The 26,840-nt window shown below is 38.1% G+C and overlaps 1 protein-coding gene across 1 annotated transcript; it reads left to right on the top strand.

The window, feature by feature from the left end:
• Positions 1-8,545: 8,545 nt before the first annotated feature.
• LOC128554626 (biorientation of chromosomes in cell division protein 1-like 1) lies at positions 8,546-23,085 on the top strand (the record flags this gene model as incomplete). Its single annotated transcript, XM_053535912.1, is given in 6 exon segments — positions 8,546-8,690; positions 12,951-13,128; positions 13,415-13,688; positions 13,925-14,734; positions 15,228-15,437; positions 19,779-23,085. Coding segments are annotated over 6 exon segments (2,536 nt in total), but the record flags the coding sequence as incomplete, so codon positions are not given.
• Positions 23,086-26,840: the final 3,755 nt, after the last annotated feature.

Below are 26,840 nucleotides of genomic sequence, written 5' to 3'. Positions count from 1 at the left end.
TTCATGAAAATTGGTCAGAATGTTCATCTTGATGATATCTAGGTCAAGTTCGAAACTGGGTCAGCTGCGCTCAAAAACTAGGTCAGTAGGTCTAAAAATAGAAAAACCTTGTGACCTCTCTAGAGGCCATATATTTCATAAAATCTTCATGAAAATTGGTCAGAATGTCACCTTGATGATATCTAGGTCAAGTTCGAAACTGGGTCATGTGCCTTCAAAAACTAGGTCAGGAGGTCTAAAAATAGAAAAACCTTGTGACCTCTCTAGAGGCCATATATTTCACAAAATCTTCATGAAAATTGGTCAGAATGTTCACCTTGATGATATCTAGGTCAAGTTCAAAACTGGGTCACGTGCAGTCAAAAACTAGGTCAGTAGGTCTAAAAATGGAAAAACCTTGTGACCTTTCTAGAGGCCATATATTTCACAAGATCTTCATGAAAATTGGTCAGAATGTTCACCTTGATGATATCTAGGTCAAATTCGAAACTGGGTCACGTGCCGTCAAAAACTAGGTCAGTAGGTCAAATAATAGAAAAACCTTGTGACCTCTCTAATGGCCATTTTCATGGAATCTGTATGAAAGTTGGTCTGAATGTTCATCTTGATGATATCTAGGTCAAGTTCGAAACTGGGTCACGTGCGGTCAAAAACTAGGTCAGTAGGTCTAAAAATAGAAAAACCTTGTGACATCTCTAGAGGCCATATATTTCATGAAATCTTCATGAAAATTGGTCAGAATGTTTACCTTGATGATATCTAGGTCAAGTTTGAAACTGGGTCACGTGCCTTAAAAAACTAGGTCAATAGGTCAAATAATAGAAAAACCTTGTGACCTCTCTAGAGACCATATTTTTCAATGGATCTTCATGAAAATTGGTCAGAATTTTTATCTTGATAATATCTAGGTCAAGTTCAAAACTGGGTCACATGAGCTCAAAAACTAGGTCACTATGTCAAATAATAGAAAAAACGACGTCATACTCAAAACTGGATCATGTGGGAAGAGGTGAGCGATTCAGGACCATCATGGTCCTCTTGTTGTTTTTGTTTTTTTTTTTTTTTGCTATTGGGGAGCCAATTTTCAGCACTTTATTACGAATTGAAATTACCTGGGCTTTAGTACAGCATGTCAGTTTTTAATCTATGAAAAAATATTTGAGCTCTGGATAAACAAAAATCCCACAGGGGTCCGTAACGGACCAAGGGTACATTGATAATTTTGGAACTTCATCAAATCGCTCAAAATGTCATTTTTGATGTTGTCTGAGAGTGTCAGTATATGCCTCAGATGTAAGATATAACCGTATTTGAGAGCTGCAGACCTAGACATTTCAGAAATATTTTCAAAATAAGTTTCGTGTAATAAATGTTGTTTCTACGGAAGCGTGAAAGGGCCATCAGATGCTAATACGTTCTAGTACGTTAAGGCTGCGGAAAGGATATATAGCTCAGTACTGCAAAATAATCATGCATTGTAAGCATATTTCAGATCATTAGGTTATGTTGCAGTTGAGATAATTAGTCAGCTTCCAGTCCATAACGTCATTGTACATGTTTTATTGCCAGAGTGCCATTACTTACAGAACTCGCACTTCTTTGTCCTAACATTAAATAATGGTGGCCATCCTTGTCCTAACGATATATTTCTTTTATATGCCATACTGGGTTTTGTAAGTATATTTCTTTGGAGTGAGGTTGTGAATGACAACTGTTTTTAGCTTACCTGAGCCAAAGGCTCAGGGTGAGCTATTGTGATCTCTCACCGTACAGCATCCGTCCGTTGTCCGTCCACACTTTCCTCTAAACAACATCTCCTCCTAAACCACCAGTTCATATTCGAATGATCCTTTGATGGCCCTCTTTCAAAATTGTTCAAAGAATTGAATTCCACACAGAAATCTGGTTGCCATGGCAACCGAAAGGAAAAACTTAAAAAAAATCTTGTCCAAAACTGCAAGGCATAGAGTCTCGGTATTTGGCATGTGACATCATCTAATGGTCCTCTATGAAGATTGTTCAAATTATGCCTCTGGGGTGAAAAGAGGACCCGCCCCAGGGGTCCCAAGTTTTACATAGACTTATATAGGAAAAAACTTTAAAAATCTTCTTGTCTGAAACCACAAGACCTAGGCCTTGTAGCATTGCCTTGTGGTCCTCTACTAAGTTTGTTCAAATTATGTCCCTGGGATGAAAAGAGGCCCCGCCCCGGGGGTACCAAGTTTTACATAGACTTATATAGAAATTTTTTTAAAAATCTTTTTGTCTGAAACTCCAAGGCCTAGGCTTTTAATATTTGGTATGTTGCATTGCCTAGTGGTCCTTTACCAAGATTATTCAAATTATGCCCCTGAGGTGAAAAGAGGCCCCACCCAGGGGGTCCCAAGTTTTACAACAACTTATATAGGAAAAAACTTTAAAAATCTTCTTGTCTGAAAGTTCAAGGCTTAAGCCTTTGATATTTGGTATGTAGCATTGCCTAGTGGTTCTCTAACAAGATTGTTCAAATTATGCCCCTGGGGTGAAAAGAGGCCAAAATTATTCAAAGAATTGAATTCCATGCAGAACTCTGGTTGCCATGGCAACCAAAAGGAAAAACTTTAAAAATTTTCTTCTCAAAAACCAGAAGCCCTAGAGCTTAGATATTTGGTGTGAAGCATTGCCTAATGGACCTCTACCAAATTTGTTCAAATCCTGACCCCGGGGTCAAAATTGACCCCGCCCCAGGGGTCACTTGATTTTACATAGGAAAATCTTAAAAAATCTTCTTCTCAGAAACCAGAAGCCCTAGAGCTTAGATGTTTGACATGTAGCATTGCCTAGTGGACCTCTACTAAAATTATTCAAATCATGACCCCGGGGTCAAAATTGACCCCGCCCAAGGGGTTACTTGATTTTACATAGGAAAATCTTCAAAAATGTTCTAAAAATAAACCAGAAGGCCTAGAGCTTAGATATATCACATGTAGCATTGCCTAGTGGACCTCTACAACATTTGTTCAATCATGACCCCCGGGGTCAAAATTGACCCCGCCCCAGGGGTCACTTCGTTTTACATAGGAAAATCTTCAAAACATTTCTAAAAATAAACCAGAAGGCCTAGAGCTTAGATATTTGACATGTAGCATTGCCTAGTAGACTTCTACAAAATTTGTTCAAATCATGACCCCTGGGGTCAAATTGACCCCGTCCCATAGGGTTACTTGATTGTACATAGAAAAATCTTCAAAATTTTCTAAAAATAAACCAGAAGGCCTAAAGCTTAGATATTTGACCTGTAGCATTGCCTAGTGGACCTCTACAAGATTTGTTCAAATTTTGACCCCCACCCCCACCTCAGGGTCAGATTGACCCAGCCCCAGGGGTTACTTGATTGTACATAGAGAAATCTTCATAAATTTGCTAAAAATAAACCAGAAGGCCTAGATCTTAGATATTTGATATGTAACATTGCCTAGTAGACTTCTACAAACTTTATTCAAATCATGACCCCCGGGGTAAAATTGGCCCCGCCCCAGGGGTTACTTGATTGTACATCGGAAAATCTTCCAAAAAATTTCTAAAAATCATCAGTTTGACATTTGAAACATGTAGCTCATATTACTCAGGTGAGCGATCCAGGGTCACCATGACCCTCTTGTTTTTGTTTTTGAAGCTTTAGCAAAGAAATTTGTTCAAGCAAGCAATTAAACTCAGGTGAGCGATATAGGGCCATCATGGCCCTCTTTTTAAATTATTTAAATCAACGAATATTTTCCTTTGGCAACCATAGGCTGTCAAGTTACCCTTGCAAAGATATGCCTGAGTGATACATAACTGGTGAAAATGTAACTATATTACATTGCTGCCTTTTTTGTGTGGTTAACCACATTTGAAAGGTTTTTACTGTATCAGTGTTAGGTTTTTAAATATCACTGATATACTATGACAACATTGCCCTTTGGGTTAGAAAGTGTTTGTAGATGTCAGTGTGTTGCAACAAACTGTATTACCTTAGATATCTTATGATTTATACATACAATTTTTGTACAAGGACATCCTGTTTGATATTTAGCTGAAGTTTATGTTTATTTAAGAATTTCCTTTCCTGGCTTATGTCCAAATATTTAAAAAAGTTCCAGATTTATTACCCAAAATGTTTGATTTTTAGCTCACCAGAGCACGAAGTGCTCAAGGTGAGCTATTGTGAGCAGTCATTGTCCGGTGTGAGTCGTGCCGTGTGTCGTGCGTCAACATTTGCCTTGTTTACACTCTAGAGGCCACATTTGTGACCCAATCTTTATGAAACTTGGTCAGAATGTTTGTCTTGATGATCTCTATGTCAAATTGGAAACTGGGTCATATGGGGTCAAAAATTAGGTCACTAGGCTAGATCAAAGGAAAATGTTGTAAACACTCTAGAGTCCACAGTGTAAGTTTGAAACTCATGAGAATTGGTCAGAATGTTTGTCTTGTTGACCTCTTAGCTCTAGGTCAGGTTTGAATCTGGGTCATGTGGGGTCTAAAACTAGGTCACCTGGTCAAATCAGAGGAAAAGCTTGTTAACAGTCTAGAGGCCACATTTAAGACTCTATCTTTGTGAAACTTGGTCAGAATGTTTGTCTTGGTGATCTCTAGGTCAAGTTCGAATCTGGGTCATATGGGGACAAAAACTAGGTCACTAGGCCAGATCAAAGGAAAATCTTGTTAACACTCTTAGAGTCCACAGTTTAAGTTTGAAACTTATGAGAATTGGTCAGAATGTTTGGCTTAATGACCTCTAGGTCAGTTTGGAATCTGGGTCATGTGGGATCAAAAACTAGGTCAACTGGTCAAATCAAAGGAAAAGCTTGTTAACACTCTAGAGGCCACATTTGTGACCCTATCATCATGAGGCTTGGTCAGAATGTTTACCTTGACGATCTCTAGGCCAAGTTCAAATCTGGGTTATGTGCAGTCAAAAACTAGAGGAAACAAATCAGAGGAAAAGTTTGTTAACACTCTAGAGGTCACATTTATGATCCTATCTTCGTGAAACTTGGTCAGAATATTAATCTTGATTATCTCTTGGCCAAGTTCGAAACACGGCCATGTGGGGTCAAAAACTAGGTCACTAGGCCAGATCAAAGGAAAATCTTGTTAATACACTAGAGTCCACAATTTAAGTTTGAAACTCACGAGAATTGGTCAGAATGTTTTTCTTGATGACCTCATGTCAAGTTGGAATCTGGGTCATGTGGGGTCAAAAACTAGGTCATTCAAGGAAATCAAAGGAAAAGCTTGTTAACACTCTAGAGGCCACATTTGTGACCCTATAATCATGAGGCTTGGTCAGAATGTTTACCTTGACGATCTCTAGGCCAGGTTCAAATCTGGGTTATGTGCGGTCAAAAACTAGGTCACCTGATCAAATCATAGGAAAAGTTTGTTAACACTCTAGAGGTCACATTTATGACCCTATCTTCATGAAACTTGGTCAGAATATTAATCTTGATTATCTCTTGGCCAAGTTTGAAACACGGCCATGTGGGATCAAAAACTAGGTCACTTGGCCAGATCAAACAAAAATCTTTTTAATACACAAGAGTCCGCAGTTTAAGTTTGAAACTCATGAGAATTGGTCAGAATGTTTTTCTTGATGACCTCTAGTTCAAGTTGGAATCTGGGTCATGTGGGGTCAAAAACTAGGTCATTCAATGAAATCAAAGGAAAAGCTTTTTAACACTCTAGAGGTCACATTTATTACCCTATCTTTATGAGACTTGGTCAGAATGTTTGTCTTGAAGACCTTTAAATAAAGTTTATATTTTGATCATTTGGGGTCAAGAATTAGGTCACCTGATCAAATCAAAGGAAAAGTTTGTTAACACTCTAGAGGCCAGTTTTATGACCCTTTCTTTATGAAACTTGGTCAGAATGTTTATCTTGATGATTCCTAGGTCAAGATTGAAACTGGGTCATGTGGAATAAAAAACTAGGCACAAATCAAAGGTTTGTCTTTAGATATTAAAGTCTTTTTATATCCCCAAAAATGGGCATATTAAAATCGCACTGTCTGTCCGTGTAAATTCTTGTCCAGGCAGTAACTCTGCCATCCATAAAGGGATTTTGAAATAACTTGGCATATATGTTCACCATAATAAGACAACGTGTCATGTGCCAGACCCAGACACCTGGCTCCAAGGTCAAGGTCACACTTAGAGGTCAAAGGTTAAAACAGGGTCTGTTTCGTGTACAGTCCATAACTCTGCCGTCCATGAAGGGATTTGAAATTACTTGGCATAGATGTTCCCTGTAATGAGACAGTGTGTCATGTACAAGATCCAAACCCCTAGCCCTATGGTCAAGGTCGCACTTAGCGGTTCAAGGTTAACATGGTCTGTTTCTTGTCCGGATTATTTAAGACAAAAAATCTAGGTTACTTTGTGTTATTTTTGAAAAATCTGTTGAGGAAAGCAAAGGTCATATTTTCCACCTAATGTATAGGAAACTTGGTCTATGAAATCTAGGTTAAATTAGAGCCATCACGGCCCGTTCATGATTTGGTACAGTAATCTGATTGAGGACCGTTATAAAAATACGTCCGGCAAAATGAAAGTAGTGGTTTGCTAACATGTGGTTACCAAAGAGGTTAAACATTTCAGCATGATATGGCAACAACTTTTGTCTCGTTTACAAAATGCATACAATTCCCAGGACTTAATGGTTTTTACAGAATGTTAAAGAGGAGTTTGTGATACCTATATTGTTACAGGTATAATGTCAGACGAGTTTGTGATAATGTTACATGTACATGTTGGATGAGTTTGTGATATTGTTAAAGGTATAATTATGTGAGTTGAGATTGTGATATTGTTACAGGTACTTGTCAGATGAGTTTGTGATATTGTTACAGGTATATGTGAGTTGAGATTGTGATATTGTCAAAGGTATATGTGAGTTGAGTTTATGATATTGTTAAAGGTATATTCAGACAAGTTTGTGATATTGTTAAAGGTATATGTGAGTTGAGATTGTGATATTGTTAAAGGTATATTCAGACAAGTTTGTGATATTGTTAAAGGTATATATGAGTTGAGATTGTGATATTGTTACAGGTATATGTGAGTTGAAATTGTGATATTGTTACAGGTACAGTCTAACCTGTCTTAAGCAGCCAGTCAAGGGAATCAGACAATTTGGCCGCTTAAGCCAGGTGACAGCTGATCGGAGGTGAAGCCAGTATATGTATTTTTCAGACTTCTGACCAGTCTATAGCCTTTAGGCCCATTTCTTTTTGGGTTTTCCATTATTATTTTACCAGGATACAATGACGTGCATTTGCCTTCGCAATACGAATGGTCTTCTTAGCAATCTAAAACTCCGGCGTGTTTTTTTACTACAAAAATTGTTACAGACAATTTTCCAACTTCAAAACAAGTTTGTTTACAATTTTCGCCATTTTGGTAAGGGAAGCTACTCTCGGCGCTTATTGTCTACGCTAAATCTAAGATTACCGTTACGTTCCGTAAAAGATAGAGTGGTTTATATTTTTTTCAAACACAATTAATTTCGTATAAATTTAATACTGTTTTGATGACAGATGTATAAAAAAACACAAATATTATGCTACTAATTAGTTATCGAGTATTATCTTTAACCGAGGTCAAACTGTGAACAACAAAATTGACACGAGGTGACACGCTAATTACCGATAATTACTGGCCATTTGATCATAACAAAAGGGGATTACACCTTTGGTTATCAGTTTTAATTGAGAAGCTCATGTCTTTTTGTCGTTCTTGTGGTGAAGTCACGCGAAACTTAGCAACCACGTGCTTCTCAAAATCGGGTATCTTCGGCGATTATTGCCTAAAAATAATTGGTTTTGGAAGAAAAATGGCCACTGAAAGGGGTCAAATACGGTGGTCGGTAGGCAATTTCGGTGGCCGCTGAATAAAGTAATAAAATAGAGGAAAATCCGTCGGGGGCGTCATAAAATGGCCGCTGAACGGAGGTGACCGCTGATCGGAGGTGACCGTTAGTACAAGTTAGACTGTATATGTGAGTTGAGATTGTGCTATTGTTACAGGTATATGTGAGTTGAGATTGTAATATTGTTACAGGTATATGTGAGTTGAGATTGTGATATTGTTAAAGGTATATTTAGACAAGTTTGTGATATTGTTAAAGGTGTTACAGGTATATATGAGTTGAGATTGTGATATTGTTACAGGTATATGTGAGTTGAAATTGTGATATTGTTACAGGTATATGCGAGTTGAGATTGTGCTATTGTTACAGGTATATGTGAGTTGAGATTGTAATATTGTTACAGGTATATGTGAGTTGAGATTGTGATATTGTTAAAGGCATAATTATGTGAGTTGAGATTGTGATATTGTTACAGGTATATTCAGACAAGTTTGTGATATTGCTACAGGTGTATGTGAGATGAGTTTGTTATATTGTTACAAGTATACTGTCAGATGGGTACAAGTATTGTGATCTTGTTACAGGTATATGTGAGACAAGATTGAGGTAATGTTACAGGTATATGTGAGACAAGTTTTTGATCTTGTTACAGGTATATGTCAGATGAGTTTGTGTATAAGGGACTACCTAACACCCACCTCAGTGAGAGCTATGATGAGACCATGGTGATTGAAGAAACTGTAGAGATGGTGGAAATAGACTCTGAACAACAAACATTTGAATTTGATGGAAGTCAGGTATGTGTTACAGTCGTTAAAAGTTGAATAAATGTTTGATAAATCTTTGATTTATTTTAGGCTCTTTGGGTGTCTATTGTCCATCTGTCATCCAGGTTGTTCTAATCATTTTTTTTTTAGCTCACCTGAACCATGAATTCAGGTTGAGCTATTAGTATCGGTGGAAAGTACTATGTGTTTACTCAACATTTTTATTAGCTCACCTATTCGAAGGATATGGAGAGCTATACTACTCATCCCGGTGTTGGTGTCAGCTCCGGGGTTGGCTCTGGTTAAAGTTTTTTTATAATGTCATATATCTTGAACGCTATTAAAGATATTCAATTGAGTCTTGGAATACTTGCATATAGTGACAGTGTGCACATGTATAACAAAGGAAATTATTCTGTCAGCGATATTTTAAGAGTTATGCCCCCTTTTTAATTTTAGAAATTTGATTAAAATTATTCATAATGATAACTATCTCGGCAATGCATTGATACATTGGATTCAAACTTCACACATGTCTGTAGGGTCAGTAAATATAGTCCAGGTCCTAGAAGTCTAACTTGTATTTTAACAAAATGATGTGCCTTTCTATACTCAGAAAATACATGTGTTAATACAGAGTACAATTTTCTGCCTTTGTAAGTACTTTGGGGCTATTGTTTTGAAACTTCATACATGCCTTGGGGTCATTGCATACAGTCACTGGGCCAAGTCCAATAACTCTGAATTGTATTTTAACAGTATGATAACCCTTTGTCTACTTAGTTCATAGTGAGGTTTTGAATGCAACTTAAGCTCTTTCTAAGTACTAGGACTATTGGATTGAGACTACAAAACTATGTTAAGGGCTAGTGTATAAGGTCTTGGACTTGTATTTTAACAGAAATATGCCCCTTTTGTACTTACTGTGTAAATACTGCATACAAATTTCTGCCATTATAAGTACTTGTAAATTACAGCAGGTTTTATAATTTTGACCCTTACTGTGACACAGTTGTAACAGTACTATTATAAAGTCCATTTTATTGACAAGCCTTTGAATAGTTGAGGGCACTGTCATCAGATAGCTCTTGTTTAAATATCTTCTCCTCTGAGACTGCTGGTCAGAATTACACCGAACTTAGTCTGTAGCATTCTAGCAAGGTCCCTTCTCAATTTTTTAGCTCACCTGTCACAAAGTGACAAGGTGAGCTTTTGTGATCGTGCGGTGTCCGTCGTCCGTTGTCCGTCCGTGCGTCCGTCCGTGCGTGCGTGCGTCCGTCCGTAAACTTTTGCTTGTGACCACTCTAGAGGTCACATTTTTCATGGGATCTTTATGAAAGTTGGTCAGAATATTCCTCTTGATGATATCTAGGTCAAGTTCGAAACTGGGTCACGTGCCGTCAAAAACTAGGTCAGTAGGTCTAAAAATAGAAAAACCTTGTGACCTCTCTAGAGGCCATATATTTCACAAGATCTTCATGAAAATTGGTCAGAATGTTCACCTTGATGATATCTTGGTCAAGTTCGAAACTGGGTCACGTGCCGTCAAAAACTAGGTCAGTAGGTCTAAAAATAGAAAAACCTTGTGACCTCTCTAGAGGCCATATATTTCACAAGATCTTCATGAAAATTGGTCAGAACGTTCACCTTGATGATATCTAGGTCAAGTTCGAAACTGGGTCACGTGCCATCAAAAACTAGGTCAGTAGGTCAAATAATAGAAAAACCTTGTGACCTCTCTAGAGGCCACATTTTTCATGGGATCTGTATGAAAGTTGGTCTGAATGTTCATCTTGATGATATCTAGGTCAGTTTCGAAACTGGGTCACGTGCGGTCAAAAACTAAATCAGTAGGTCTAAAAATAGAAAAACCTTGTGACCTCTCTAGAGGCCATATATTTCATGAGATCTTCATGAAAATTGGTCAGAATGTTCACCTTGATGATATCTAGGTCAAGTTCGAAACTGGGTCACGTGCCATCAAAAACTAGGTCAGTAGGTCAAATAATAGAAACACCTTGTGACCTCTCTAGAGGCCATATTTTTCATGGGATCTGTATGAAAGTTGGTCTGAATGTTCATCTTGATGATATCTAGGTCAGTTTCGAAAGTGGGTCATGTGCCATCAAAAACTAGGTCAGTAGGTCAAATAATAGAAAAACCTTGTGACCTCTCTAAAGGCCATATTTTTCACGGAATCTGTATGAAAGTTGGTCTGAATGTTCATCTTGATGATATCTAGGTCAAGTTCGAAACAGGGTCATGTGCGGTCAAAAACTAGGTCAGTAGGTCTAAAAATAGAAAAACCTTGTGACCTTTGTAGAGGCCATACTTGTGAATGGATCTCCATAAAAATTGGTCAGAATGTTCACCTTGATGATATCTAGGTCAAGTTTGAAACTGGGTCATGTGCCTTAAAAAACTAGGTCAGTAGGTCAAATAATAATAAAACCTTGTGACCTCTCTAGAGGCCATACTTTTCATGGGATCTGTATGAAAGTTGGTCTGAATGTTCATCTTGATGATACCTAGATCAAGTTTGAAACTGGATTAACTGCGGTCAAAAACAAGGTCAGTAGGTCTAAAATTATTAAAATCTTTTGACCTCTCTAGAGGCCATATTTTTCAATGGATTTTCATGAAGGTTGATCTGAATGTTCACCTTGATGATATCTAGGTCAGTTTCGAAACTGGGTCACGTTCGGTCAAAAACTAGGCCAGTAGGTATAAAAATAGAAAAACCTTGTGACCTCTCTAGAGGCCATATTTTTCATGAGATCTTCATGAAAATTAGTGAGAATGTTTACCTTGATGATATCTAGGTAAAATTCAAAACAGGGTCACGTACCTTCGAAAACTAGGTCAATAGGTCAAATAATAGAAAAACCTTGTGACCTCTCTAGAGACCATATTTTTCAATGGATCTTCTTGAAAATTGGTCAGAATTTTTATCTTGATAATATCTAGGTCAAGTTCAAAACTGGGTCACATGAGCTCAAAAACTAGGTCACTATGTCAAATAATAGAAAAAACGACGTCATACTCAAAACTGGGTCATGTGGGAAGAGGTGAGCGATTCAGGACCATCATGGTCCTCTTGTTTCTAATAGGGACAGTTTGCCTCTCTTAGGGGCTACTTGTGTGTAAAGTAGGAACCCTTTGAAGAACTTCTCATATACAACTTGATCTTCATCAAACTTAGTCTCTAGCATCATTATAAGTTGGCCCCTTTCATGGGGCATTGAAGGTATAAACAGAAAAACCTTTAAACAACTTCTTCTCAAGAACTGCTTAATGGATCCTAATCAAACTTGTTCTGCAACATCATTATAAGGTCCTCTCTCAGTTTTGTTAAAAAATGGGCATTCACATGTTCGAATTTGAAATAAATTTTGGTGGGAGTTTCCTCAAGTATTACTCAAGTCCTTTTCATTTGTCCAAAAAATGGCTGCCGGAGCTAGAAATAAAACATCATCATTTAAACTGCAGGTCAGCTTTTGAAATAATTTCACACAAAAATTCTTTTAATAATCCTATACCATGTTTGTTCAAATTATTCTTGTTGGGTAAAAAACTCCGCCGCTAGAGGTTGCAGACTTCCATTTGTATACAGTCAAACCTGTTCTTAAGAGAACCTGGGAATAAGGCCACAACACTGAAATCTGCTTATTAAGTAACTGTTTTCTCGTAGGTTTAACCAGTAACAGTGTAAATTTACCTGTGTTGAAACACCACCTGTCAATAAAAATTAATTTTGTCATTTCCCCATGAAAGTCTTTACAATGGTTCCTAAATATATACAGCAGAAACTTGTCAGAAACTGTTGGCTCAATTTCAGATGATTTCATAGATATTTTCCTTGTATGACAATGTTGTTTCTTTCCTATGTTAACATAGATATGTCTGTATGATTGATGTATTTCGTTAGAGTGGTGATCTAGTGGCTAAGGTGTTTGTGGCTTAATCCGGGAGGGTTGTCAGTTTGAACCCAGTCAGGGTCATGACCATACCTTCTCATATGACATCAGAACTGTTTCTTCCAGAAGCAGTCTCGAGAGAGGTTTTAATAAGCTTGAAACTTTCATCACAACTGAGCTAAAATTAGTTAGTATCAACTAAAATTCCAGTATTGGGGTCTGAAATATTATCTGCAGGGGCATCCATTGCTTCTACAATCAGGAAATACATTGTCAACATACAGTCTTGATTTTCTGTAATGTAATAATCTGTTATAAACTAGAATAATTTTGATGCTAAGAGAGTGGTAACAAAGTATAACTGAAATTGTAGGTGGAGCTTGTAGAGATACCTCTACCTGAGGAAGGTGAAGGACAGCCTGTTACCTTGGAAACAGTAGAGTTTACAGAAATTGACATACCAGAAGATGGTGGGGAAGTTCTTGTTGCTGAGGGAGAAACATACGTTGTTACTGACACAGCAGAGGGTGACCCAGATATACCACTGGAAGGTACATGCTGTAGAAAATGTTTGTGAATATTGGCCAACGTTTTAGATTAGCAATAAGATAGTTCTGCACATTTGATAAACTGGAAGTAATGGCGTGACTTCATTTATCCAGACAAAATTGAAAAATAAAGTCTGGACTCTGTATACAGAAATAAAAATGGTTTTATGAATTTTGAATTTTATACATCTCTGTTGCTGAAATTTGTTGCTTTCAGGGAAAGTCAAAATTCTTACCCAGTCCCTTGTTTGTGCTTTTACCATTAATTATAAATAATTATCTGTTTCAGAAGAGACCGTTATAGAAGATGCCCCTCAAACTGAGATAGTGGAGGTTAGCATGGCAGATACTGGTAGTGAAGCAGTTGGGATAACTACAAGGTCCCGTAGCAAAATCACTGATGATATCAGAAGTAATTCTAGTGACCAGTCTGATTCCAGAACTGAGACACAGTCTGGGCAGCCAGATGGGAAAAGGAAGAGAAAAAGAACTTCAAGCCAGTCTAGCACAGGGGAACCAGTCTCAAAGAAACAAACCAGTCAAACAGAAGGGAGGCAACTTAGGTAAGTATATTTAGAGGGACAGGAGTATAAAAACAATCTGTTGTTTTAACTTGAGTAGAACTTTTCAGTCTTTTTGCATGATATATTCTGTTTCCACAAATGTTTGCTTTTGCCATCTTAGCTATGATTACTTTAAACTGTATATTCTTATCACACAACAAAAATAGAAAAAGATAATTTAGAATGTATTTGATACTTGAATCCTTGTAATGTATGTTATATGTTAAATGTTGTAGACACAAGGAAAGCAGAAGACCAGACTCCAGGACACGCAGCAGTTATAGCACAGATGACCTGTACAAACCACGTCACTCATTTTCTCGCAAGTCTGCCTCCTCACCTCCGCCCTTACCAAGTGGGCCTCCACCTCCCCCCTCGGAGCCAGAGCCATCACTTCCCCCTCTACCTCCATTACCACCCCCACCAGCAGAATCTCCAGTTGGTGAAAAAGATAATGAACTCCCACAAGCACCAGAATCTCCAGACGCTTCAGACTCTGACATTTCATCTAAAGGTAGTATAAAAGATAGCAGAAAAAGGAAGAGGCACTCAAGGTCAAAGTCAAGGTCATCAAAAAGAAGTAAAAGGTCAGGGTCAAAATCTGATGGATCAGTGTCGTCATCATCAAGAAAGAGGTCAGGATCTTACTCAAGTAGATCTTCATATTCAAGAAAACGGTCAAAATCAAGTCGAAGTCGATCAAAGTCATTATCTTCAATAAGCAGTGAATCTAGGTCAAGGTCAAGGTCTAGTAGGTCATACAGCAGGTCCAGATCAAGAAGTAGGACAAGTTCCGGATCAAGGTCTGTTTCCAGATCAAGGTCGAGGTCAATATCGTCAGTGTCTTCAAAACGTTCAGCATATTCTGATGATTCTGAGGAGCGACGTAGAAAGGCGAGACCATTGGATGAGGTCAACTTTGGTGAGGCAGCAAAGAGAGCAAGACAGAACATTATAATGCCTCCTTTTGGGATGAGGGGTCCAGGCCCAATGGGACCTAGACCGCCTATGGTACCGATGGGGCCTAGAGGTCCTATGGTTCCAGGGTAAGAATCATTTTAAATCATACACTGTTGGATTTTACATATTTCTAATTTTGTGACCTTTTGAATCTTTGATGTTGGTTTACTGTTTATCCTATCATCTATAAACCTGGACAAGATAGACAAAAAATGTTCCATTTTTTCTTCTCTTTAATAATGCACCTGTCAATATTTTGCCCGTCCAGGGGGGCGGCGGGCTGACCCAGGGGAATTTGACATTTCAAAAATTTTGTTGTCTAAATCCCCACACTAGGGACAACCTTTTTGTCTAAATCCAACCCTAGAGCCTGTTTGGTACATCAAATGTTTGTCAAATTCCCGCCTGTTGGGAATGGTCTTCTGTCTAAAGTCCCGTGTATGCCCGCCGCTCCCCCGGGCGGGCAAAATATTGACAGGTGCACAAATTGAGATGAGTTCTATAAACAATACTGTTTCCTTGTAATCCATGAATTTTCAGTTTTTTAACTGTTGAACATTATTTGTTTTAATACTTCAGACCATTTCCAATGCGGGGAATGCCACCAATGATCCGAGGACCAAGGGGCATGGTGAGAGGACGGTACCCGTCTCCTAGACACATTGGGCCAGATGGTTCCCCGCTCCGACCCCCTGTGGGTTCTCCAGGCAAACCTTATTATCCACCAGGCAGACCGATGTACATGCCACAGGGACCTGGATGGGAAGACCCATTACGACCTAGACCTCCGTAATTTTTTTTCTTTAATTATTACAACATATCATTGAAAAGAGTATATTATGGTTATGTAATTCTGAAACTGATAAAGATTTGAGTAATTTATTTGATTACAATTATCAATCAAGGTTTTCTTATAATAATTAAAAATGAGATTATTTAAAAATACAACAATGCCATGCAACAGGCAGAATAGCCTTGTGAAATTTTCCTATGTTTAGCATGTGGTTCATACTGTATGCTATTACATCATAAAAATAGAGTCACATATGATAAACATAAGGTAGCTCCATATGTAATTTATTTCTGTATCATATGGAAGAAACTGCATAGAGATTTATAATGCTTATTATTTCATCTCATATATAACTCATTGATAGTATCACATTATAAATGTTGTTTCTTCTTGGATTTAATGCTATTGTTGTGATAAGGTACAGTACTTTTTCTTCAATATAGCATTATCAGTGACTGTGTAATTTAAAAATTTGGTCATATGATGATCAGTGTAATTTAAAAATTTGGTCATGTCATTTATGGTAAAGGGGCCATTGTGGCCGAGTGTTTTGTTAGGGTTTAACTCGCGCTGAACCTTAAACATTTGAAACACATAGCATTATGCTAACTTAATGCATTTTTGACCATTTTTAGCTCACCTGAGCCAAAGGCTCATGGTGAGCTTTTGTGACCGCTCAATGTCCAGCGTCCGTCGTGTGGTGGGCGTCCGTCCGTCAACATTTCCTAAAAAAATCTTCTTGAAAACCACTGTGCAGAATTACACCAAACTTCACAGGAATGATCCTTGGGTGGCCCCCTTTCAAAATTGTTCAAAGAATTGAATTCCATGCAGAACTCTGGTTGCCATGGCAACCGAAAGGAAAAACTTTAAAAATCTTCTTGTCCAAAACCACAGGGCCTAGGGCTTTGATATCTGGTGTGTAGCATCATCTAGTGGTCCGCTACCAAAATTTTTCAAATTATCCCCCTAGGGTCAAATATGGCCCCGCCCCGGGGGTCACATGGTTTATATAGACTTATATAGGGAAAACTTTGAAAATCTTCTTGTACAAAATCACATGGCCTAGGGCTTTGATATTTGGTATGTAGCATCATCTAGTGGTCCTCTACCAAGATTGTTCAATTATCCCCCTAGGGTCAAATATGGCCTCACCCCGGGTGTCACATGGTTTATATAGACTTATATAGGGAGAACTTTGAAAATCTTTTTGTACAAAACCACATGGCCTAGGGCTTTGATATTTGGTATGTAGCATCATCTAGTGGACCTCTACCAAGATTTTTCAGATTATCCCCCTAGGGTCAAATATGGCACCACCCCGGGGGTCACAAGTTTTACATAGACCCACATGGCCTAGGGCTTTTATATTTGGTATGTAGCATCATCTAGTGGTCCTCTACCAAGTTTGTTCAAATTATCCCCCTAGGGTCAAATATGGCCCTGCCCTGGGGTCACATGGTTTATATAGACATATAGGGAAAACTTTGAAAATCTTCTTGTACAAAACCAGGGGGGCCTCCGTGGCCGAGTGGTTAGAGTCGCTGACTTCAAACCATTTGCCCCTCATCGATGTGGGTTCGAAACCTCATTTGGGGTGTAGAATTCTTCACGTGAGGAAGCCATCCAGCTGGCTTACGGAAGGTCGGTGGTTCTACCCAGTTGCCCGCTCGTGATGAAATAGTGCACGGAGGGGCACCTGGGGTCTTCCTCCACCAATAAAGCTGGAAAGTCGCCATATGACCTTAAATTGTGTCGGTGCGACGTTAAACCCAACAAAATAAATGTACAAAACCACATGGCCTAGGGCTTTGATATTTGGTATGTAGCATCATCTAGTGGTCCTCTACCAAGAGTGTTCAAATTATCCCCTTAGGGTCAAATATGGCCCCGCCCCAGGGGTCATAAGTTTTACATAGACTTATATAGGAAAAAAAAGTTTAAAAATCTTCTTGTCTGAAACCACAACACTTAGACGTTTGATATTTGGTAGCATTGTGTTATGGTCCTCTACCAGAATTGTTCAAATTGTACCCCTTAGGTGAAAAGAGGCCCTGCCCTGTGGGTCCCAAGTTTTATATAGACTTATATAGGAAAAAGCTTTAAAAATCTTCTTGTCAGAAACCATACAACCTAGGCTTTTGATATTTGGTATGATGCATTGTCTAGTAGTCCTCTACCAAAATTATTCAAATTATGCCCCTGTGTTTAAAAGAGGCCCTGCCCTGGGGTCTCTTAGTTATTATGTGGGTTATATAGGAAAGATACTTACAAAAATATCTGATCCTATTTCCTAGACTATTTAATAATAATTACCTGATGACCCCAAGTAATATGATGTCACTTGACTGTGACCTTGACCTACTGACCTGCTTTTTTGTTTTTTAAGATACAGCCTTGAAATTGTGATGACATACACAGTTTTGCACACAAATTGTAAAAATAAATTTCATTGACCATGAATGTGACCTACTGACTTTCTTAATATTTTATCATCAGTTTGACATTTGAAACATGTAGCTCATATTACTCAGGTGAGCGATCCAGGGTCATCATGACCCTCTTGTTTTCTTAAATGTAACATTTTATTAAAAAACGACTTTTTAGCTCACCAGAGCCAAAGGCTCAGGGTGAGCTTTTCTGATCATTCACCGTCGGGCGTCCGGCGTCCGTCCGTAAACTTTTACTTTAAATGACATCTCCTCATAAACCGCTAGGCCAGTTTCATCCAAACTTCACAGGAATGTTCCTTGGGTGAAGCTCTACAAAAATTGTTCAAAGAATTGAATTCCATGCAGAACTCTGGTAACCATGGCAACCGAAAGGAAAAACTTTAAAAATCTTCTTCTCAAAAATCAGAAGCCCTAGAGCTTAGATATTTGGTGTGAAGCATTGCCTAGTGGACCTCTACCAAGTTTGTTCAAATCATGACCCCGGGGTCAAAATTGACCCCGCCTCAGGGGTCACTTGATTTTACATAGAAAAATCTTAAAAAATCTTCTTCTCAAAAACCAGAAGCCCTAGAGCTTAGATATTTTACATGTAGCATTGCCTAGTGGACCTCAACTAAACTTGTTCAAATCATGACCCCAGGGTCAAAATTGACCCCACCCCAGGGGTCACTTGATTTTACAAAATCTTCAATTTTTAAAAAAAAATAAACCAGAAGGCCTAGAGCTTAGATATTTGACATGTAGCATTGCCTAGTGGACCTCTACAAAATTTATTCAAATCATGACCCCGGGGTCAAAATTGACCCCGCCCCAGGAGTCACTTGATTTTACATAGGAAAATCTTCAAAAATTTTCTAAAAATAAACCAGAATGCCTAGAGCTTAGATATTTCACATGTAGCAATGCCTAGTGGACCTCTACAAAATTTGTTCAAATCATGACCCCCGGGATCAAAATTGACCCCGCCCCAGGGGTCACTTCATTTTACATAGGAAAATCTTCAAAAATTTTCTAAAAATAAACCAGAAGGCCTAGATCTTAGATATTTGACTTGTAGCATTGCCTAGTAGACTTCTACAACATTTTTTCAGTCATGACACCCGGGGTCAACTTGACCCCGCCTCATGGGGTTACTTGATTGTACATAGAAAAATCTTCAAAATTTTCTAAAAAATAAACCATGTAGCATTGCCTAGTGGACCTCTACAAAATTTATTCAAATCTTGACCCCCCAGGGTCAAATTGACCCAGCCCCAGGGGTTACTTGATTGTACATATGGAAATCTTCATAAATTTGCTAAAAATAAACCAGAAGGTCTAGATCTTAGATATTTGATATGTTACATTGCCTAGTAGACTTCTACAAACTTTGTTCAAATCATGACCCCCGGGGTAAAATTGGCCCCACCCCAGAACCCACTTGATTGTACATCGGAAAATCTTCCAAAAAATTTCTAAAAATCATCAGTTTGACATTTGAAACATGTAGCTCATATTACTCAGGTGAGCGATCCAGGGTCATCATGACCCTCTTGTTTAATAATTCCCAATTTAGACGTTTCTCAATTGCAAAGCTCTGGCCCCGTTCCCAAATCAGTGGGAAAAAACACTGGTATATAGTAACAAGACTCTGTATGTAGTAACAAGACACTGGTATATTGTAACATGACACTGCATATAGTAAGAGACACTGCATATAGTAACAAGACATGCATATAGTAACAAGAGACTGCATATAGCAAAAGACACTGTATATAGTAACAAGATACTGTATATAGTAACAAGACACTGCATATAGTAACAAGACACTGCATATAGTAATAAGGCACTGTATATAGTAACAAGACACTGGATATAGTAACAAAACACTGGATATATTTGCAGGTATGATGAGGATGATTACTACCCTCCTGATGACTTACATGAAGGACCTGGAAAGACTGGTGTAACAGAGCGTGGAACATTGTATAGAGAAGATAAGAGCCCAACGCCTCCCCCTGAACGTAGGCCTGTGTACACCCCACCACCAGTATATCGTGAGAGATCAATGTCACCTCCTATACCTACGGGGATCACTGAAAGGGGAACGTTGTACAGAGAAGACACTTCACCTTCCCCTCCACCAGTATATAGAAGACGTATAGAAGCCACACCATCTCCTCCACTGATGAGACCGAGGCACAGAATGGAGTCAATTTCTCCCTCTCCACCTCCGATGATGAGGAGACGTACACGCAGCGCACGAAGTGGATCGTACGAAGCTATTTCTCCCTCTCCACCACATCATCCAGCAAGACGTATTTCAGTCTCTCCTCCCCCTCATCCTGCAAGGAGGTTATCTGTATCTCCTCCCCCAATGCAAAGAAACACACCTCCTGTGTTGCGCCGTACTAGAGCTCAGATCTCTGGAACCCCATCTCCTCCATCATCTGGTGAACTTACTCCATCTCCTCCAGATTTAAGGGACAGATCACACTCCCCTGTTAGTCCAGGACCACTAGGTCCTGTTTCCCCCTTATCGCCAAGGGGACCAGCGTCACCACTTGACTCATTGACCCCCTCCCCACCTGACCCTAGAGAGCGATTAGCACCAGAATCACCACAGGCTTCTCCGCGTAGATCAAGGCGTCACAGAGGAAGGGAACCAGCTTCACCTTCTTCCTCCTCTGAGGTTGCCTCACCGCCTATACTGAGAAGGGGAACCAGGAACAGTTCTTCCTTAGAAGAGGATCCTGTTCAGTATGTTACCCGGGAAACAAGGTCACGCCATGCAAAGAAATCTTCGAAACGTCCAAAACGATGAATTTCTGAGACATTTCATCCAATTGGTAACTGATACGTTAATATATTATTGTGTTCATGAAAACAGACTGGAAACAGAAAGACTGTGAAGTTAATTGTGTAATCATTAAAATGTTGATACTTTGCTTCATCAGACTGACCAGAATTGCCAAGTGGAATGAGCTGAAGGATTGTAGACTTGTGCATAATAAACAGAGCCCCTCTGTGTCTCCAGATAAAACAGGTTTCTAAAACTGGCTGTAGGATTTTGATATTGGTGGCAACATTTCCACTCAAATTACCCAAAGTTACTAAAATTATGTATTTTATGAAAAAAAAGTGTTAAAGAGCCAAGATGAGTCTGTGATGCACAAGATTTGGAGTAGCCCGCTAAAGATTTTTTTCTAATCTGGACCAGCTAAGTAGTTGCATGTGTATACTATATTCTCCCCACTCTGTCTCATAGCCAGAGAACAGATACTGAAAAATATAGAAACAGTTATGGAATTTTGTTGATGTGTGCTTCAGTGCTTTTGTATAAAGGTTATTTTTGCCTAACTTAATCATGTTATAATTGAAATGATTTCTATATCTGAATATCTATGTCATCCAGGAAGACTTTGTTTTCAAGTAGCCTGGAATAGCTTTATTGAAATGATTGTTACAAAACCACAACATACGCATACATTATGAAATATACAAAAACCAAATTGACATTGAAATACAGCTGAGCTAGTTAAGTGATGTTTAAATCAGTACACCAAGTTTAAGTATGTATATTTGAATGTTTAGGTGAGAGCTTCCTGTTATTTACATTTAGCAATCATTATTTCATAATAGATTAAATTTATAAATAATTCAAAAATGCATATTCATAAGGTTGTAGAGGTCAATAATACAGGCAGGTAGTGTTCCTAAAGAACTGTTTATTTCTAAGCCAAATCTGTGTTAAAGCGTCCAGTTAATAGAGCAACATAATCTGGGTGCTTAAGGCATGTGACTGCATAAAATAAAAGTTCAACTTGGAACAAATAGTACATGAAAGTTAGTTGACTTGCAGCCTGAATCAAGTGGCTGTTAAATAAAGTGGTTGCTAAGGTATGTTCATTCCCCGTAATAATTTATGGTCTATATTAAATTTTGTGTCGATCTTGGTAAATATTCTTTTGCTTCAAATGTCTGGTCTGGAAGACAAACAACAGTGTCTCAGACATTTCACTTTTATCTCAGAAAGGAACATTGTTAATTATATAATTATAAAAATAGTAAATCTTTTATCTACAGGATGTAAAGTCTACTCTAGTGTTCCATCTCGATCTAAAATGCATGTCAGTCTAAATGTTTTATAGCTGATGACAAAGTATTTGCCAAGAAAAAAAAAGAGAACATGTTTGAGGACTTAAAACAAGTATATGTTATAACAGTTACCTGTTTTTATGGGGAAGTACACAAAATATAAGAATACATATATCTAGGGTGATTTGGAATCCCAGAAAATGATTCCATATTGCCTTTTTCGTGGAGGACAAGGAAATTTAGATATGAAGAAAATTAAACAATATTTCCTTAATCAGATAATATCTTTTTGATATAATTTAATAGTCTCCTCGAGAATATAATTATAGTAACAAAATTGTACACGTTGAAGCATAAGTGTTATCTTTATTTTCTGAAAATTGGTTTGGAATACCAAAGTACACTGTAAGCTTTAAATGCAGGATTAATGTATTGCTGATCATGAACTAATTTACTAGACTAAAAGTTATTTCACTCAAATTATATGTTCAGGTAAATTGATAAATGAAAAATAAGAAGTCTGCAAAAATGGCACATTTATGATAAATTCATTCAAAACCAAATTTTCATTGGATGTGATGTAATAGATTTTCACCAGAACTCGGTTTACGTCTGGTTTTTCCAAGATTATTACACGTACTGTGGATACAAACAAACCATTCTATAAATACATTGCGCTATGTAGCATTGAAATATGTTGAAATATGTCAAAATATTAAACCCACACACTTGTAAACACAAATTCAACCTTATACATGACATTAATGTATCTGTCTTTTTAGTATAAATAGTGTCAGTTTGGCTCGTTAATTCCAAGAAATATTTGATTTATTAAAAATGGTTAAACTTTGATAGTTTATGTAACGAATCTGCGATATTTGTACCTACACTGATTTGGGAAAACCCAATTCCAGATAACGACTATTCTTGATGCAGTTTAAGGCGGATGTTGCCATTTAGGGATAGAGACAAAATGTAAATTTCAGTTCAGTAGTTATTAGAAAAGTAAATCCATGGCAGTGATTGTTGAATTTGTTACAGTTGTTTGATTTATGTATAATTATTATTGAATTTCCATGTATACTTTGTAAAATATAAAATGAAATTACCAGCATTCATTTATTTCTTATTCATCATTTTTAGCTCGTCTGGTCTAAAAAAAAATGAAACTATGAGGTATTTTAGTCAGTTGCTTTTCATCATCTGCACTGGTTAACCTGTGGTTAACCTGCTAAATTTCTATAATGAACTTGTCCATCTTTCAATTTGGACAATACCATCAACTGTTAAAAGGGGTGTTTACCAAAAAGATACTGACTGAATGACGAACAGTGCAGATCATGATCCTACTGCATGCATGTGCAGACTGATCATAATCTACACTGGCCGCAAAGGCAGAATCGATTGTGTCCACTGTCCAGCATGTCCCACTCTTGCATTTTGTAATTTTTCTCAGATAATTGGTATTTTATTATTTCAAATGTTCCCGTTCAGGGGGCCTCCGTGGCCGAGTGGTTAAGGTCGCTGACTTCAAATCACTTGCCCCTCATCAATGTGGGTTCGAGCCTCATTCGGGGCGTTGAATTCTTCATGTGAGGAAGCCATCCAGCTGGCTTACGGAAGGTCGGTGGTTCTACCCAGGTGAAGTCAGCGACCTTAACCACTCGGCTACGGAGGCCCCCTGATTGCCTGTGGTCAGTAGAAGAACCACAATTGTTTTGAAGGTCAGCTGGCCAAAGTTCAAGGTCATCGTGACTGAAACTGAAAGCATTTTCCACTCTTTGATTAAGAAATGCTTTGGCCAACAGTCATTAAACTTCAAAGAACGATTGCCTGTGGTCAGTAAATGACCGCTATTGTTATTGGAAATCAGTAGGTCAGTGCACAGTGAGTGTCTTCAACACTGAAAACAGTTTGTGCTAAATAACTAAAGAACCATTTGCCCAGTTGGTTTTAATTTTTATAGGATGAGTACATGACCCCTGTTATTGTATGGGTCAAAGGTTAAGGTCTCAATGACCGTGAGAAGTTGCCATATGACCTATCATTTGTCGGTGCGACGTTAAATCCAACAACAACAACAATGACCGTGAGACTGAAAACAGTTTCTGCTCAGTTACTGAAGAATGTTTTGATCTATAGTTGGCCATAGATCAATGTCACAATATCCTTGAGACTGAAAAATGGTTTTTGTTCAGTAACTTAAGAATGCTTTCATTTAGGCCTAAAAAAAATCTTTGTTCCCGGTAACATGCTCAAAACAAGAGGGTCATGATGACCCTGAATCGCTCACCTGAGTATATTGAACCACATGTTTCAAATGGCAAACTGATGCTAAAATATTAGAAAGTAGATCAGTAGGTCACATTTATGGTCATTGAAAGACAGTTTAAAGATTGTTGTGCAAAACTGTACATGTCATCCAAATTTCAAGGCTGGATCTTAAACTAGAGTGGTCACAAGCAAAACTTGACACACGGACAACGTAGACCTACTGACCTAGTTTTTGACTGCAATTGACCCAGTTTCGAACTTTACCTAGATATCATCAAGATGAATATTCAGACCAACTTTCATACAGATCCCATAAAAAATATCACCTCTAGAGAGGTCACAAGGTTTTTCTTTTATTTGACCTACTGACCTAGTTTTAGAGGCACGTGACCCAGTTTCGAACTTGAACTAGATATCATCAAAGTGAACATTCTGACCAATTTTCATGAAGATCCATTGAAAAGTATCAACTCTAGAGATCTCACAAGGTTTTTCTATTTTTAGACCTACTGACCTAGTTTTTGACCGCAGTTGACCCAGTTTCGAACTTGACCTAGATATCAACAAGGTGAACATTCTGACCAATTTTCATGAAGATCCATTGAAAAATACGGACTCTAGGGAGGTCACAAGGATTTTCTATTTTTAGATCTACTGACCTAGTTTTTGACCACAGTTGACCCAGTTTGGAACTTGACCTAGATATCATCAAGATGATTATTCAGACCAATTTTCATACAGATCCCATGATAAATGTTGCCTCAAGAGAGGTCACAAGGTTTTTCTATTATTTGACCTAATGACCTAACTTTTGACCGCACATGACCCAGTTTCAAATTTAAGCTAGATATCATCAAGATGAACATTCTGCCCAATTTTCATGAAGATCCATTGAAAAATATGGCCTCTAGGGAGGTCACAAGGAATTTTACTATTTTTAAACCTACTGACCTAGTTTTGGACCGCACTTGACCCAGTTTCGAACTTGACCTAGATATCCTTAAGATGAACAGTCTGACCAACTTTCATAAAGGTCCCATGAAAAATGTGACCTCTAGAGTGGTCACAAGCAAAAGTTTACGGACGGACGCCGCGCTATCACAAAAGCTCACCTTGTCACTGTGACAGGTGAGCTTAAAATTAGGGTATGCCTCTAGAGCATCAGTAAATTGATTCTAACATCACTGACCATGTTTAAAGCAAGAAAGTGCAGTTTTGCAACTTTTTGTTAAAAAGTTGAAAAAAAGAAATTCTCCAAGGCCATTCTCCAAACATTTAGGGTTGGGCCAAAAATTTAGGGTAGGTTGGGATACCAGAAACAATTTTTCTTTTTACGCCTTACAGTTTTTAAACATATACTAACTGGATGATTGCCTGTGGTCATTAGATGACCTCTAATGTTTTTTGGGTCAGTTAAGTTCAAATGCCACAGTGACCTTGAAAGTGAAAATAAATTCTGGTAAATAGGTTGAGTACTTTTGGGCTAATGGTAGTCCGTTTTCATAGGACGATTGTCTGTGGTGAGTTGATGAAGCCTATTGTTTTTGGGGTTAGTTCCTCAAATTTCAAGGTCACTGACCTGGAGATTAAAAATTACTGGAGAATGCTTGGGCCTGTGGCTTTCAAACTTCACTGAATGAATGCTTATAGTCAATAGAATGGGGAGCCCGATGAATGTAAAATGGGGAAAAAAACAAAGGTAGTTAAGTGAAGAGTGTAGGTTGTTAAGTGACTGTACATCAGGCTGTTTTCAATGGTCATATCTTGCAACCATACCTGTTCAATGGCTTTTTTTTTTCATAAAACTCAGAAATTTCGCATTGATGCTCTGAAAAGATATCTGTTAAACCAAATAAAGTATTCATAGATTGTTCATAAAGTCTTAAGACACTTAAAGCAAAACTTAAAGTTTTTATTAAATTTCTCAGACTGAAGAAATTGATCGGGAAACAGTATTTTTCATACCGGAAGTTGTAAGGCTAGGTTAGCCAAGCCCATTTATTAACAAAACTTACCAAATTGATTTACAAAGGTTGGCTTCGTATCAATAGAAATAAATGCAAAAATCAACCTGTCAAATAAATTACATCATTTTTAGCTTGACTTTTCGAAGAACAGGGGAGCTATCCTACTTGCCCTGGCATCGGCGTGAACGTGAGCGTCACACAAATGTTAAAGTTTGCGTACCATCCCAAATATTTTCAAAGTCCATTGAGATATTGCTTTCATATTTTGCATACTTGTTTACCATCATGACCCCAGTCTGTAAAAAGGAGGAGGCAACTCTATCAAGCATTTTGACTGAATTATGGCCCCTTTTCGACTTAGAATATGCTTAATGTAATGTTAAAGTTTTATTCATAGCTTATATTATACTATCAAGCACTGAGAAAAGTCAAGCGCGCTGCCCACTGACAGCTCTTGTTTTTCCCCCATCAGGGTAATTTGTCCATCTGGCATCTGGATGGCCAGTTATCTAGTGTGATGCCTGTATCTGTAATTTCTCTGTACTGTGGGAATTGTCCTGTTCTGTCCCTCTTGTCAGACTCCAGTGCTCTGTATCTGCACTTTTAGAGGAGGATTAAGGTGCTCATA

This window comes from Mercenaria mercenaria, unplaced genomic scaffold (genome assembly GCF_021730395.1).
Source record: "Mercenaria mercenaria strain notata unplaced genomic scaffold, MADL_Memer_1 contig_578, whole genome shotgun sequence".
Classification (NCBI taxonomy): Eukaryota; Metazoa; Mollusca; class Bivalvia; order Venerida; family Veneridae; genus Mercenaria; species Mercenaria mercenaria.
Note: the sequence above shows the minus strand (reverse complement) of the source record. Positions and strands in the feature narration are given on the sequence as shown.